Source organism: Rhamphochromis sp. 'chilingali' (genome assembly GCF_963969265.1).
Source record: "Rhamphochromis sp. 'chilingali' genome assembly, chromosome: 18".
Classification (NCBI taxonomy): Eukaryota; Metazoa; Chordata; class Actinopteri; order Cichliformes; family Cichlidae; genus Rhamphochromis; species Rhamphochromis sp. 'chilingali'.
This window is the reverse complement of record NC_137945.1, coordinates 18,117,046-18,133,784: the sequence shown is the minus strand read 5'-3', so window position 1 is coordinate 18,133,784 and position 16,739 is coordinate 18,117,046. Positions and strand designations below refer to the sequence as shown.

General features: G+C 40.1%; 1 protein-coding gene across 12 annotated transcripts in view; it reads left to right on the top strand.

Moving 5' to 3' along the window:
• The window catches only part of eya1 (EYA transcriptional coactivator and phosphatase 1), a 62,813-nt gene that overhangs the window by 21,597 nt on the left and 24,477 nt on the right, over window positions 1-16,739 (top strand). Inside the window, exons 1-7 of one of the 12 annotated variants that reach the window (XM_080865603.1) lie at window positions 763-1,277; window positions 8,629-8,756; window positions 9,383-9,448; window positions 10,768-10,845; window positions 13,332-13,398; window positions 13,782-13,924; window positions 14,791-14,928. In XM_080865603.1, the coding sequence (XP_080721729.1) occupies window positions 8,633-8,756; window positions 9,383-9,448; window positions 10,768-10,845; window positions 13,332-13,398; window positions 13,782-13,924; window positions 14,791-14,928 (616 nt within the window). In that variant the 5' untranslated portion in view covers window positions 763-1,277; window positions 8,629-8,632. Of the gene's footprint in view, window positions 1-762; window positions 1,278-6,864; window positions 7,003-8,628; window positions 8,757-9,382; window positions 9,449-10,767; window positions 10,846-13,331; window positions 13,399-13,778; window positions 13,925-14,790; window positions 14,929-16,739 lie in introns of those variants that run through there. The other 11 variants (XM_080865597.1, XM_080865604.1, XM_080865601.1 and 8 more) reach the window with 11 other exon arrangements.

Genomic DNA, 16,739 nt, shown 5'->3' with positions numbered 1-16,739 from the left:
CAGCCACTAACACAGCACGCTATTCTTCTGGCAGTGGGTGTTCTTTTTCTCTCACCACCTCTTTACCATAGTAAATGTATGGTTTCCTCTTTCTTGGTAATCATTTGTCAGTACTACAGTTGGTATTTAACCCACAGCTTTATTTTGTGGAAATTAAACATATTTTAAACGGTTCATTGATATCTCAGCCATTATTTACACAGACTTGATATTCTTGAAAAAAAAAAAATGTCATGACACATTGAAGCAAAATCTGTACACGCCTCATCACCAGCCTGAATAAATCACCAGTTCAAGCTCATCAGTAGCAGCGTGGCCTTGTGTTGCTGCTTTGCGCAGTTGAAATAATAACCTGGAGCAGACAGAAGGCAGTCATTACCTTGCACACAGATGCCGTGTGTATGGGTTGACGGAGGACTTCCACTAGAGTGCTGTGGAGATGAACAGAGCCGAGTTTCTTGGCCGCTTTTAAAACCTCTGGCTTCCCATCACCTTAGCTAATGACCTAGCCCCTTGTTTACTCTCTGAAGTCCTTCTGTGACAGAAAGAAATCCAGCAATGACCCAAGGCTCACAGGAGAAAGAAAAAAATGTGGTTTGTGGTGGGGAAAAAAAGAGCATAACAAAAACAACAGAGAAAGGGGGGAGAAGAAAAGTGTGAGCCCTGAGGGTTGTGAGCAGAGCAGTGGACAGACAGGGCAGTGGAGAGATCAGCCTTTTCATTGTCTTAGTCTCCACTGATACAATCTGGAGAGGACTCTATTGCTTAAAGCTTTGAGTTAATGACATATGGGAAGCTGGTGTGAGGCACAACTCCCCCGTGCCTCCTCCAGACCCAAAGTCTTCCTGTGAGAGCACCGAGCAACTTTTCTGCTTTTTCAAACGGCAGCAGCCTCCCTCTCCTTCCCTCATTCACTGCCTTTTTTCCTCCCTCCCTCCCTCTCCCTTGCTCTCGCTCACTCTCTCTCTTTTTTTCCCTCTTCCTCAGACACTCACTAGTCACTGCCTGAAGCAGTAATCGGACAACTCTCTTTCTCAATGGGACTGAGTCTCCTGAGATACCGCGTGGGGCTCAATGGGTTCCAACACCTAAAATGAAAAAGAAAAAAGTATTTTTGTAGTTTACATTTATTGTGCTACAGGTTCTACGGACAGCTGAGACGTGTTTTAGAAAGTTTGCCACCCGCTCTGCTGGACTGAACGATCTTTCTCAAGAAGATTTTTTTTTTAAGGAAGATAAAGAAGGGATAAACACACAGTGATTCAACCATAATTCTAGTGAGTATGACTTTAATTTCTGTGCGATAATTATTTGACATTCTGGTTTACTAACTGTCTTGACATGATCAGTATTTCTTGAGTCTTATAGTGTGTGTGAAAGTTTGTCTTATTTCATACATTTCTGTCAGTGTTTAAGCAAGCATATAATACTCAATTAAAGCATTAATGTCAGCAGAAAGAGTGACAATTATGACTGACATTATCTTTTAAAACAGCACCTATGACAACCCTTAATTTTGCAATTTAAGAAATGTAATACTTGAGTGCATCTTACAAAAATAATGGTAAACAAACTCAAAAGTAAGGCTTTAAATTTCACGCGGTAGCTGCAGTTTATTAATGATAAAGATAGATAGCAAAAGTATTTAATTATATTTTACGTTAGTAAATCCAGCTAATATAAAATTAAAAAATTACACAAAATCATACACTAAACTCTGTTTTTATACTACATACAGTCCGGCTGAGTTTTACAAGTTTCCAGTCAAATATGTCTACAAAAATAATAATTTATTGATGTAAATTACCAGTGTAAAACAGATATAATTTTTTTATAGTCATTAAAAAAATCGAAGTAAATTTTTTGACCTTCGAGTAAAAATATATTTGAATTTTTTTTAGAAAGCCCAATGACTTTAGTGGCATTCAAAATAATACAAAGACCGTAAATACATCAAAATTCACATTTGAAATATGGGAGCCTCTTTTTTTTTTCTTCCTTAACACACTACATTTTGTTGAAGTGTGGGAAAGATGCTGGACTGTCGTTGTTCCTTTTTTTTTTGTTACTGGCGGAACAAACAAAATGAGCACAGTCAAAGCAGTTGACATCTAATGCCATCTGCTGAAGCGAGGAATGTTGCAAGACCTGAGAGGCTCACAGCCTCTAAACACGACAACAGACCCCGCTTCTCGGCCGTGCTGCGTCTCTGCTCGCCAGTGTTTCACGTGTAGCGAAGATGACTCACCCACTGTAATCACTAGCCTCTCTAATTGAAGGATGTTCTGGTTTAATGTTCTGCGTATGATCACAGGCTTACATCTCAAGTCGAGGAATTATTGTATGGTGTGTGTGTGTGTGTGTGTGTCCGTGTGAAGCGCATTTCATCTTTCTGAATTTTTTTTCTTTTTCATCCTCTAATTCTTGCCATTTTCAAACGCCTGCCCTTTTTTGGAGTTTAGAAAAGGTGTGTGCTGATGAAAGAGAGGAAATAGAGAGGTTAGGATCGCCTAGTGAGCCTCCGCTCTATGTAGACAAACATGACAGTGTGTTTGACTGCCTGCTGCAGCCATTCATTCACACAATAACCGTATTTATCCAATTAACAGATAATGAGCAGGCTGATTTGGGGCTGTTTACACTGTGTATTTGCTTTACACAGAGAGAGATCAGGGTCTCTCTGTCTGGCTGCAGTGCTTCATGCATGTGTAGAAGCAGTGTTTATAAGCAGGAGTGGTCGGCGGTGATGGTGGCATTGTTTGCCCAAGGACTGATGCCTTCCGTATGGATGTGTCTAGCCGGCCAAGCTCTCATCCTCTTCTCTCAGAGAGGAGATTGAAAATGGTGAAAGACACAGACGGCTAATTGATCGAGCCTCACTGAACTGTTAGGGAGGAAGATGGAGGGGTGGAAGAGAGCTCGAGAGAAGGAAGAAGGTAATAGGAAAGCACCTATTAAGTAGCCCATGCTGGGCATTTAGTGGAAAGGGGTTGTTTACTAAATACTGTGGGGTGTTGTTTTGTTAACACACCCCTGTTTAGATCTGGAATATGTGGTTGAAAGAGCAGGAAATGGGTGCTCCGAGCCTTTTCTAAGCTTTCCTGATGATTGCTATTGCAGGTCCTCAACCACTAATACCCACTTTCGTGCCTTTTGTGTGTAAAGGGCAATATGTTTATGCCGAGTCAGAATAAAAAGCAAGGTGCTGAGAAAATGTATTTCATTTCAACTGCATTGCACAGAATTAATTTAATTTATTTATGTTTTTGTTTTTATAAAAAAGATATTGCTAAAACTACTTTGCAACCTTTGGCGTTGTCAATTTGAAGTCTATTTAAAATGTGTATTGTTTCCTATTCTGTGCAAGTACTAATTTTTCTCAGTATAACAAATTGCTTTTTCAGGATTGAGAAAATTAAAACGACGAGTATTAAAGCTTCATAATCATTCCGATTTGTCCCTGGACTTTCTTTCACCTTTTTCTCGTAAAGCCTCTCTCATTCTGCAGCGGTCACGGTGGTAGGCAGGTTGTGATAAAATGTCCACCTTAAATCTTGTTTGATGGCCCCTCAAAGGCAAAGTGGCCTTCTGGAAATAATTTTGAGGGTTGAAGAGCACAGTATTAACAGATTTAATGTAGCCATTGAGCGAATTGCTGGAGCACAATGTCATATTGAACCAAATGAGAGCGACAAATTGCACATCAACAAACAGCACATCTGTTAATAATTGTGCTTTTAATTGTAGACAAGTACAAAATTTAAAATTGCATGTCAAGCACCATGCGCTTTCAATTGTCACTGCACGTCGCACACATTGCTAAAATATAAAGAATACTCCTCCATTATATGTATGCATTAAAAAAAACCAAAGTAATTTATTATATTTTAAGTAATAATAATAATAATCTTTAGATTTGTTTTTTAATAAGATATATGGGCCATGATGAAGTCGTAATAAATAAAACAACAGAAATAGTTTTTCTTGTAAACAAAAAAAGGATATGAAAAATACAACAGTATTGAACTTCACTTGTCACTTCATTTTATCAGAAATGTGCAGTGCTTATGTAAAATTAATAACACTGACAGGGTGAAAAAGCACCAGTGTATTTAATGTTGCATTTGTTGGCAGCCGGCTTTTTTTTTTTGGCCTCGTATGGAGACACAAGTGAAGTGTAGCATTTTGTAAACTGTGCCTAATTCCACTCACATCTGTGTCCAATTGTTGTCCGCATCTACATTCTTTGCGAGTGGATTTATTTTTCCTGGGCCACCATGTGGATTCAGCTGACCAGCTTAAGTGGGGATTAGTTGTTTTAAAGTTAGATTTTGATTAAAGCATTGTTTTGCAAAAGTTGTAACACACAACACATGGCTTATATACTCTGTAAAATACAAAAGACTTTGTGCAGATTATAAGATAAATATGTATTAGAAATGACAAAGGGGCTATTGACTGAAAAATGCCACTTTTTACTTGTCTTGTGCATTTTTTAAATTTGCATTAACATCTTAAAATACTAAACAAATCACAATTTTTATGTCAGTGCGTATATGAAAATAAGCAACCCTTGCTTGTATAATAACAGGTATATGCAGCAAAGAAGAAGAAACAGTGTGTGCTTGGTCAGGCACCCTGCATGCTCAGATGATCTAGCTAAAAGCTTGGCTGTAGCTATATTTATCTTTGGAAATGCAGGTCTTGAAATAAGTAAAGCGTAGTAAAAAAAAAAAAAAAGAAGCCTGCTAACGGCTCTGAATGAAGCATGTTGTGGCACTTCTTTTTTTTTTCTTTCTTTTGATGACACTTCCAACGCTTCATCTAGTCAGGCTTTGTTCTTGTTAGCTTCAAAGACCTGGCAGTTCAGGTTGAAGTAAAGAAGCACATCAAAGATGCTAAATGCAGACCTTTTTTAAAGAAAAAACTAAATGTTTAGCGGTGATGAAGAAAGGCATGTTTTTGCTTTTAAATCCAAGCCCCCTCCCTTCACCTCTCCCATCTTCCCTGCTCTCCCTCACCCCCTTCACCTGGCTGGTTTCACCTGCTGGCAAAGGCTGACACACCACTATGGTAATGGCTTTATTGGCATGAACTGTTGAAGAGAGAAGCCAGCCACCACACACACCATACCACATCAGCCCACCACAACACTCTCGCTTCACAGCTTCCCCCAACTCTGTGATCTCTCTTAATGTTCTGTGGCAAAATGTGTTTCTCTTTCGTCTCCATTGCTTTTGCCTCTTCTTTCTGTTCTATAAATATAGATTTTACTCATGTTGTAATTTTTTTCATCCTTTTTGTGTATTTCAGTATTAAGAAATTATTGGAGGAAGAAATGCTGTTGTCTGTGCTTTGTGAAAGTAAAAGTGAGGTGTGAGAATGAAATATACCGGTTATTTTTGCTAAGATGGCTGTATCGTAAGCAGTGGGAGAGAAGGCAAATTGTAAAGCTGGAATGGTGTTCATGAAGGCTTTGCCTCGGTGTGAAGAGCAAAGCCTGTTGGGAAAAAAAAGAAAAAAAACCTTAGACCATGGAGCTCAGGTTACCCTGGCTCATGTAAACAGTCAGCCATTAAAAAATCATGGCAGGATTTTTGAAAAAAGACTTTATACATCTTTCGCTCCATCTCTCTCTCTCTCTCTTTTTTTTTTTTTTTTTACCTGACCATATGAATACCTTTGACCTTTTTTGGACCCTGTATTCCCATGGTGGGCTGGAGTCAGGTCTAATATAGTGTTATAGCCATGCAAGTATATGGCTCTGCTTGATGTTTGCAGAGAGACAAGCAGAGTGGGAGTGGACAGCAAAATGTAACTGTCAGCTAAAGGAGAGTAATAGAGGCATTCGTAGCGTCATAGGAAACATATGTGGCTCCATATGCTCTCCATGTTCTCCTTTCCAGTCTCTTTCATTGTCTGAGATGCACCACTGATCTGAGGGCCTCTAAAGTGCTGTGTGTGTGTGTGTGTGTGTGTGTGTGTGTGTGTGTGTGTGTGTGTGTGTGTGTGTGTGTGTGTGTGTGTGTGTGTGTGTGTGTCTACGCCACTCATCTGGGGGCCTCTGTAGTGCCCTGTGCATGAGCGTGTGTGTGTGTGTGTGTACACTTGCAGACATACAGAAATGAGTTATGTGTCTTTGTGTGCTAAAAAAAAAAAAAAGACATAAGCATGAACCTTTGTGTTACCGCAAAGAAAGTGTGTGTGTATTTCTCCCGTTCTTTTTTTCATGGCCATTGTGAGTCGGCTGTGAAGTTGTGCATTTTTCTATTGTGCCCCAGGCACAGGCAGGCCTAGGGAAGACAGCCCTGATGGTCATTAGGACCTGTCAGTATGCCTAGAGGAGGAGTGCTGATAAATTTCAGATAGTGTCAATTGCAGATGAAAGATCTGCTGAAGATGCTAGGGGTGTCACGCTTGACTTGCCACTGCTCAACAAGTCCCATCTTCCTTCCAGCAGCAGCAAGCAGGAAAGTAGGCAGGCTCTCCCACCCTTTACTGGCCCTCAGCCCCCTTCTATCCACAACCCCTCACCCCTTTGCCTACCTACACTCCCTCACCCCCTTCCCCACACCCCATCACCCCCCTCCACCCCACCCCTTCCTGCTTACCTTGGCTAAGCCGCTTTGCATGTTGATTGGGGGAGGGCTAATCCAGTTTGCAGCTGTCGTAGACCAATGATGAATCACCTTTCCGTCATTTGGCCATGCTCCCCTTGCTCAGGGAGGAGGGAGGACCTGGAGGAGGAAACAACAGTGGAGCGGGGCTGCGGCTCAGAGCGAGACAATGTGAGCCTCTGTTCCCCAGCTAGCCCTCTCTTCCCATTCTGCTCCAGAATAACAATAATGTTTTCTCAGACAAGCCTTTTTGTGTCATGGATGGCTCCGGACTGTGACATCGAGCTGCAATAACAAGGAGTGACATTGTTTCTGCTGGGGCAGGTGGAGGCAGAATAAAGAAAGGGAGTGTGGTTTGAGAGGACTCAAAGCCATCTAGGTCCAGGTAAGAGCACAGTTGTGCCAGTGCCAGGAGCATCAGAGACATGTAGCTCTCTGTGTGGCATCAGAGATTGCTTTAGAAATTCTGCTAAAGAACTGTCGGCATTTCTCGGCTTGACTGATTAGAGATGGGAGGCTTTTTAGCCGTCAGTTAATGACAAAAAAGTTTGGCAAAAGGAAAAGAAAACAGGATTAAGCCGTGTGTGCAAGAAATAGGGTCAGTTTATTCTGGATCATCCTTAAGAGTATGCTTAGCGGGTGTGATATTTTTAGGGGAGGAGTAAATTAATATACCTTTGGGAAAAAGGCAATGCAGCTTCCATTACTGGAGCACGCGTGAAGAAGACTGACTTGGACTTTTGTGTTGCTGTTTTTTGTTAATTATAATTACCTTTTTGGTGTGTACTGTCTTGCCTAAATGTATATATATATTTCCCATAAATAATTGATTTGGATTTAAACCCCAAGAAATGACTACATCTGCCAAAATCTACTGGAAAGTATTACAACATAATATCATTGCAATGTTATTTTAAACCCAGTGAATGCATATCATAATTTAATGTTTTTATCTCATAATTCTGTTTCTTGGTGGCATCTGATATCACTCAGACTACTCAGAGTTGCTTGAGCATTTATCTTTGTGGCCTTTTGTAAAGGCCGATGTTTGTCGATAGCAGAGATACCCCAAACCCTGCAATATAATTAAAAATGACAGTACAATGTACAAAACATTTTATCCTAATTTCATTAACTCACTGTTGCAATGGGAGCAGCGGCAGAAACAAATGGGGTGTAGAGTTTGTGGCCATACTTTTTCAAATCACTCGTGCCTTCTTTTAGCTCCATTGTCTGTGCTCAATCAGATCCTTTGAGCGCACAAATGAGAAGAGAGAATAAGGTTTTCAGTGCCGTGGTCTTTTGTATAAACACAGAAACAATTAAGGAGCTTGCCAGAGCAAACACATGCCTCATGAGCTTCTCATCTGCCCATCACTGAGGCATAGACTCTTATAATCAAGCAGAGTGCTGCGTTTTTAACAGGCATGCTGTGCGTTGCTTCCAACCAGCAAACATCTGTTAACAGTCTTCATTATCGCACAAAACGATATATACTTAAGGCCATTTTTGTTTCAAGAAGCATCAGACTAAATTAAGAGTAAACATTTTGCGTTCACATTACGTTAAATTGTGACTGCCAGTGAGAAATCTCAAACTGTGCTGTCAAAATGCTTAACAGTCATTTTATCACTCTGTTCCACACAGTTTTTTTTTTTTTGTGTGTGTAACATTTTGTCTTGTGTACTTCCTTCATTTTAATCTGATAATTGTTTTTTTTCTGGGCATTTAGCACAGCCTAAAAATTGCTTTATTTAAAGTAGTAAAGTAGAAAAATATCACATGCAAGATAGAAATGAGTAAACTTGCATTAAATTGTGTATTTTTCTACTGTAAGTGCAGTGGAATACACTGTGCTTTTTACTCTCTAATGTTCACCATTTTATACCGTGCACGAGGGTGTACACAGAATTCTGCATGAGAGCTCTGCGCCTTCCCTGAAACCAGACTATCTAATTTGATTTGATGTGTGCCTGCGTGTGTGTGTGTGTGTGTGTGTGTGTGTCGTCAGGTCTATGGAAATGCAGGATCTAGCCAGTCCGCACAGCCGAGTAAGTGGAAGCAGTGAATCTCCTAATGGTCCCAACCTTGACAACTCACACATCGGTAACAATTCCATGACACCCAATGGCACTGAAGGTATGTGTGCAGTGCTGTTGTGCGTACATTTACCTTTCTCTCTTTTAATGCTTGCTAAAGTTCCTAAAATAACTGAAAATTGTGACAGTAAACCTAAAAGGATTTTATCACAGTATCGATGCTTTACAGCAATAAAGCCAGCGTGAGTGTTGAACTGATATTTAGAAGTTTTTTAGGATATATTATCAACACTTTTGCTGTAATATAGTATTAACAAGATACTAAAATGGGGCGTGGATTCATTTGACATTTGCTGGTTCTCAGCCTTAACACAGTTCAGTACCTCTGTTGGTCGTTTTCTCGTGACTATTAGCTGTTTATTTAAGCACCCATGTAATTATTCAAAGCCCACAAATGGAAATGATGGCACTTTGCATTTGGTTTCTACTCTACATTGTTATAGTCACTCAGGCGATTCACCTGTGCTTCAAATCTGAGCCTTTGTTTAGTGAAGCAGTCGTCCCCAAATCATAAAACATCAATTTATTAAAAGAACCACATTGTCAGATAAGCTTTAGAAGTATTTTTTTAATTTATTATTTTTGTTTGTTTGTTCATGACACACAGGACCTGTAGTCATGATGTAGACTGTCATGTGTTCCTTTGCCATTCTGTCTTTCCCATAGGTGATAACATCACAATGCTTACCACTGCAGACTGGTTGTTAGGTTCAAACTCACAGTCCGCTGCAGGTTTGTCTACTGTTGGTGCCAATGAAAGGACAATACTTGGTGTTTTGTGTTTTTTGTTTGTTTCAACTCAACTGAAAGCACTCATTGTAATTTTGAACCATCTACTTGACTCATGAAGAAATTTGTATTCTTTAAAATCTCCCCTTAAAATTATATTACTATTTACCAGCTGCAACATTATAAAATCGCCTCAACTATTGTGCCTTTCATTCAGAAACTCTGGTACTTGTTATTTTTTGTGGCATTCTGTTTCAAGCATGGTTTGACACAGACTTGACTTGAGTTCATTGTTAGTGATTGGTCGTACTGTGAACTTGCATATAAGCATTATAAGCATTATAATTCTTAATTTTTTAATTTGGTTGTTCCATGCTGATTTCCTGAATACAGTGGTTATTGTGTGCTCTGTGACCTGAATGCTAGTTTATGCATGCATTTACCACTATTTTTCATCAGTGTGCTGTTGAAAAGAACTACCCTTTGTCAGCATATGTTCCTGCACTGAGCAAGCATAGTGGAAACATGTAAAACATGACAGCAAATGGCTTCTTCAACCATGAGGGATTCCACTGAGCATGACTCCTTTGCCCACATTGTCAATCTGTTTTTCCAAAAAAGGAAGAAAACAATCCTTCAGCCCGCCTGAAGTGAAATGGATAGATTTCAAAGAATCCTGAGCTGTCAGATAGCTGTGAAATTGTCTTTGCAAATCTATTGCTGAGCTGTATAATAGCATCAAGGTCAAACAGCGTTCCCCACCCTCTTAAAAAGATTTTATACACCATATATTTCCTTGACATTTCAGTCGTACTTGCGTATCGCTTTTTATCAGCGACTTTAACGCACATCTACTGCACTTATTTTCATTCATCCCACATCTAAGTACTGATATGTCAGGAGGTTATTTTCTTTAAAATAATAATAGAAAGCTTTAGTATTTTACATTTACTAGAATCCACTCTCATATGAAAGTTTAATTCATGGTTCTTTTTTAAGTAGATAAAAACTTTCCTATTGCGGTTTTGATTCTATTTTGTCACTCTGAAAGATAAATAACAAGAGATCAAAAGAAAATCTAGCTACCAAAAATAATTAGACAATTCAGTAATACATGTACTTAAGACTACTGCAAATGTATTGTGCATTTAAATTAGCTGACCTTATTTTACATGCAATACACTTATTAAATGTTATTTTTTTCCAAAAAAGTATTTTTTGTTTGTGAAAATGTGGAAGCCTAATGTAGTGAGACAAGATTTTCCTTTTTTCCTGACATTGATGTGGTGCTCTTGCTGAGAATGTGTCTTCTTTGTTTGCAGTTAAAACAGAACCAATGAGCAGCACCGAAATCGCCACCTCAGTAGCAGACACCTCTCTAGATAGCTTCTCAGGATCAGGTGAGACGTTTTGGTGTGTGTGTGTGTGTGAATGTGTGTGAATGTGTGTCCGACTGCCTCTCTCTCATACACACAGCAGATGAGCATAGAGATGACTGACTGATAAGCCGGTACCCGGGAAATGTCCCTCCAGCTAAAACTACATTACAATGTGTGTTTTTGTGTGATAGTGTGTTTAAGAACAAGGGGATCTACCTCAACTGTCAGCATATATATATGCTGTGCTTGCTTGCACCTGTGTGTGTGTCCTGACTCCACTGGTTCCCATGTCAGTGAGGACTGAATTATGACCTGTAATGCACTGAGCTTGTCTGTCCAGTGGAGTGACGCGCTATCCCAGTGGCCCTCGATCTCCACGGGCTGTTACCCAATCGGCCTATCGGCCTAGGCTTTTCACACCTTCCTTTCAGCAAGGAAATATCTCACTCACACACACACACACACACACACTCTAACATAAACACATTGTTAAATAAAACAAAGGCCGCAGAGTATGATAAGCATTGTTGGAACTATCATAGGAATTATAACTATTTAAAATTTGGGGGGTTTATTTTTCCACCATCTGCAGTAAATCTTTGCTGTAAACATTTGTTAATAGCACTACGTGCAGCTGTACATGGTATTAACCTGCTGCTAATTTGCCTTTATTTCCTAAGCCGTTTAACTAAATGCTTGATACTATATGCTTGGAGGACATAAATCACAGCATGACTTTTGTCTCTGACAGTATTAATGAAATTTAGTAATCTTATACCCCATATCCTCCGTGGGGGAAACCCAAAGCGCTCTTCAGAAGAGCAAGTTTTGTCCAGTGGCAGGTGCTACTGATGTGGGAAAAGTGTTCAATATTAATAACGTGTGTGAGGGGTTTGGGCTTACAGTTACATACAGTTAGCGCCCCCCCGCAACCAAATCCCTTATTTTACATGTCACGACCGATTAGACAGATGTTTTAAAACTGCGTCTCCGGTACAGTTAAATGCCGAGACTGAGATTGTTGCTTCCCCGAATTGTTCTGGTTTTAAACTAACTGAATAATTTTGTCAAGCTTAACAGATTTTAATTTATACAGCTATCTCTTGCATTTTATTAGCTTATTTTGATTTCATTCAATATGACTAATATTGTTTGCGTTTTTTTAACATTTAAAGTTTAAATTTGCAAAACAGCATTCAAGGTAGCTCTTCCACTTTGACTTTTTAAAGATTTTCTTTCTATTCAGAATTATTTACCAGAGTCCTATAAGTAAATTTATATTTTTTGTTAACGTACACGTGCTCTGTGGGTTGACATGGGTGCACATGCACACACGCATCAGCAACAGTAACCGGGAGGATTTTCTACAAATAATCAAATTATAGATATTAAACTACTTTTGTGACTGTTGTTATTTGACAAGCTGGAAAAATGAACCCTGTGCTGTGAATGTGTCAGAATGCAAAGTACATTTTGAGTTGTTTGACTTAAAACCGCACTAGCTAGTTTAATTCTCAGTTTAATCTGAGCTTGCTAGCAGCTTTGTGTTAAAGTTGCCTGTCTTATCTAAAGTAGGGCTTTGTGTTGATCAAAAGGCATATTTAAAAATCAGCATCTCTGTGATTTACCATGAATAGCAGTCTGATGCTTAAAAAATGTTTCTGTCTCAGTTTATTTCTCAACTTTGCACCTATCTACCTATCACCTACTCTCACCTGCACAGTTTGACTGAAGAAGGGGTGATCTGTGAGGCGGCTTTGGGAGAAACCCTCTAACACTATATAGGAAAATGGAGTGAGACAGCTGATATTGCACAATTTTACATACCCCACAACTATAATTAGTGTAGTAATTTTAGAACTAATGTTACAAGTGAATGCATATTATAGTTATTCTGATGAAGGCGGGGAATTGTACAAATATGTACAAAATTGAAGATGGGTGGAGTGAGTTTGAGTGTCCCCTGATTATTGCACAGAGAGCCAGAGCCTCATACAGCATGACTGACAAAGGCAATCTAGAGTTAAATAATTTTTTCTGCACTCAAAATAAAAAAATCTTGTAAAGTTGCTTGTATTTCAACCTTAAGAGCACCGGTGAAGCATATACTCATCAGTGATGAAACGAGTAGCACTCATTAGCTCCAATCAGTGACGTCACTTCAGATATGGCTGTGGCTAGAAAGACCCAAAGCATCTTAAGCCACAAGCCGAGACTGATTCAGGCCGTCGTGTGTGTGTGCTTACACCAGTGTTTGTCATAGCGGCTCAGAAGTATCTCAGAGATACGTGGGTCAGCAGGAGGACCTGATGTTTTTACCTGATTATTTTGCTTCATTATAACTCTCCGGTTTTCAACCTTAAATAAGGTTACCAAAATAAAGAGAGTAATGCAATGTAATTACTGTTTCCTTGGAATCCAGAAGTTCTGTTGGCAAAAGATAATATTTACCTTATTTCTTAATGTTTAAATATGTGCTTGCCTCTTTTCTTTTTAACTCTCCTCAGCTATTGGAACCAGTGGCTTCAGCCCAAGACAAACGCACCAGTTCTCTCCACAGATTTACCCTTCCAAGTAAGGTTTCTTTTATTTTTCTGTAAAAAAATAAGCAGCATCCAACTTCATTTCGTTCTTTAATTAGATCCTTCTGCTAGATGGGGGTTTTCTGACTGGCTTTGTTTGCATGGGTGTCTGTAGCCAGCGCACTCTGAAATCTGTTGTAATTATTATCTTGCAAAAATTTCCTTTGCCATTTATTGTTCTTTCACTATGTATATGAGCTTTGCTATGCTGTCTATCTTACAGCTTGGCTGGCTGTTTAGAACGAAGTAGCTCAATCACAAGGAATTTCTCAGTTAGCAAAGTTTGTGTTATGGTTTTGGGGGTAAAACACGGGCCTCACTTTTCCTGCCTTCCTTTTCTCACTCTAGTTTCTTGTTTCTTTTCTCAAATAGCAGAACATATCCGCATATTCTTCCTACCCCTTCATCCCAAAATATGGCTGCGTATGGACAGGCGCAGTACACCACAGGAATGCAGCAGGCCGCAGCTTATGCTAGCTACCCCCAGCCTGGCCAGCCCTATGGCATACCAGCTTATGGTAAGATTAACACAAATGATTGCCTCCTCTTGCTGGAGAGAGTCTGTTAATAATGTCAGAGTTCTTGAAATTGTATTAACCCAAAGTCTTGAAAATGCACAACTAATTTTTTTTTCTTCATGAAGTTTAGGAAAAGTACCTTGCTCATGTTCCCAGAATTCCTCCTGTACACCAAAACCAACAGAGATGCTGAGTTGTTGTTTAGTGCCTGCATATTCTCTTGCAGTGCAGTAGAAGAAAATTTGCTTATGAAGCTGTTCAGATAGATCAGAAAGATTACTGATATAAATCTGAAAACAAGAACTGGTTTCCTCTGGCATCGCAAGAGAAGCATAGAGTACATCGCTTACTGTAGACTTTATTTGTCCTAAGTCTTTGGAGTGTTTTGACCCCACAAGACTCTCCAATATGTGGAGGAATTTACACTGTTTATTTGAATAAAGTCCTGCAATCTGCCGTCGCATAGAGACTACATTGTGACTGACTCAGCCAAAACAGTGGTCAGGGTAGCTCACAAACACGGGCAGAATGTTTTGTTACTTGTGCATCTTTTCATGTGACCTTTGCTAAATGATAATAACAGTTATTAATAAAATCATAAAATAAAACAAGCCTAATCCAAACATGCGTTTTGGTTTTCGAGCAAAGTAGTGTGCTGTTGTGCAGAGTGATGGAACTCAGCGCAAGATAAAATTTCCAAACAACAAATGATGAAAATCAGTAACAGATAATCACCAGTCATCCACTGTGATTAGTGTGTTATGCTAACAGACAGAGGTGGTGTCCCTTTGCTGTCCAGTGTAATTTAAAACTGTGTTGACTGTTGTCTGTGCATCAAACCGATCTGGTGTCACTAACTGATTTAGGTCCATTGTGGGCAGGCATAAAGACGGAGGGGGGGTTGAGTCAGTCCCAATCCCCGGGACAGACAGGCTTCCTAAGCTACAGCTCTGGCTTCACAACACCACAGACAGGACAGGCCCCCTACAGCTACCAGATGCAGGGTGAGGACATCATTGTGAATTCTTTGCTTTTTCTCCCAATTTTTTCCAAAGTTTGAATTTGTGCGTTAGAAAACACACCACAAGATGAAATACATTTTACTTAAACCCAACAGCATATGAAATAGATGGCAAACTTTTTTTTTTTTTTGCTATTTCTGTAGTGGGTCTCTTTTTGGATGTAATGCACAAAATCCTGTCTTTATATTCAGCCCTTTCAAATAAGGTTTATTTTACTTTTTTTTTTTTTTACATTAGAAGACTTATTCACAGCACAGCCCTCGCCCTCACCCTTGATAGTGGTTGCAACCCAGCGGTGTTTTGTGCAGCCACAACGGCTGCCTTCCTTTCCTCTCCTCTCTTAAAAGTATCAACACAGATGGAAAAATGGCAAGCACTTAGGAGGCAGCAGCCATGTCGCTCCCCAGCCTTTGTTTTTTCTCTCCCTGTGATCATATTTTCATTTGTTTAAGAACTGAGAACACAGAGATTTATGCCCTTGAAACCGATTAAGATGAGTTGTGCACCCTACACTCCCCCTTTTTGTGCTCTTTCTCTCCAGCCATACAGTTTAAATGTAGATCGGGCCTAATGCCCAGTGGACTGTATCTGTTACACTCTTTCTGCTTCTCTCTGGTTCAGAAAGCCTCTGCACTGAGCAAGCTAGCTGCTATTGCAGTCTTTGTATTCTCTCCTGTAATATCTAAAGTGTGACAGTTGAAATATCTCCACATGTTGCTGAAAAGCCCCCAGAACATCCCACAATAAATAACACCAGCTCAGCAGCAGATGTGGCAGGGGAAGCCTCTCTTCCACGCCTCTTAACCAAATACAGTTGGCCACATTCAGAGATTTTGGAGCACACTTCACACCTGAAAAAAGGAGAGGCAGAAAGAGAACGACAGGAACAAAAGTCAGAGCATGTGCGGCAGAGTGCACAAGCTGCTATCCTGCCCTTAGTGGTTTAACTCATGATGACAGTATTATGTTCCCATTCATCTTCTAAGTATTATGCTCTTACTCTGTCTTTCTTTTAACCTCCGTCTATCTCAGTCTCTCCCTCACTCTCTTCAGCTATCTCTGCCTATCTTTTCCCCCATGTTAGCGTTAAGTGCATTAGTAATTGACAGCCATGTAAGATGACAGATTGACCACTATTCTGGCCCTGGGTTCTCTAACTGTGGCTCTGGCCCTCCGCCACACCATCATCATTACTCTCTCCGGCCTATTGATCTGCCTGGGCAATGTGCCTCAGGCCTGGGTGTCCCAACCAAAGACTCCTTTTCCACATCTGATACTCCCCTTTCTTTCAGTGTCGCTGCCACCAGCCTGTGGCCAGCTGTCAAGGCAGAGGACGATTAGATTAATGTTTTTTGCTCTTTGCTTTCATCTCTGATGCGATCGAGCTTTGTGTGGTTGCTAAAGTCAAGGTACCAAATCATAAAGTGGACACTTGGGGCACTTTTTTGTAGGGCATTTCAGGGAGTACCGAAAATGGCAAAAAATATTAGAGGAGCGTAAACAGACAGAGGCATTGTTTTTATGGTGGTGCTGAGCAGATGCTAATTATGTGAATAATTGGGTTCCAGCATTCTGTCCCAATGGTAGTGCGAGCTGAAGAAGCTGAAGCCTTGGTTGCCTTTTAAAAGGAGAGCCCCATCTGGACTTGATAGGCTATTCCCAAGTGGGGCATACAAACTTCTGCTACAAATATTGTGCACTGATGATAGACATAGCCCATGGCAAGGGACTGATCAAGCAAAGCAAATGGACTTCCAATTGTGGAGCCAGAAGGCAGGAGGGAAGGAGGAGAG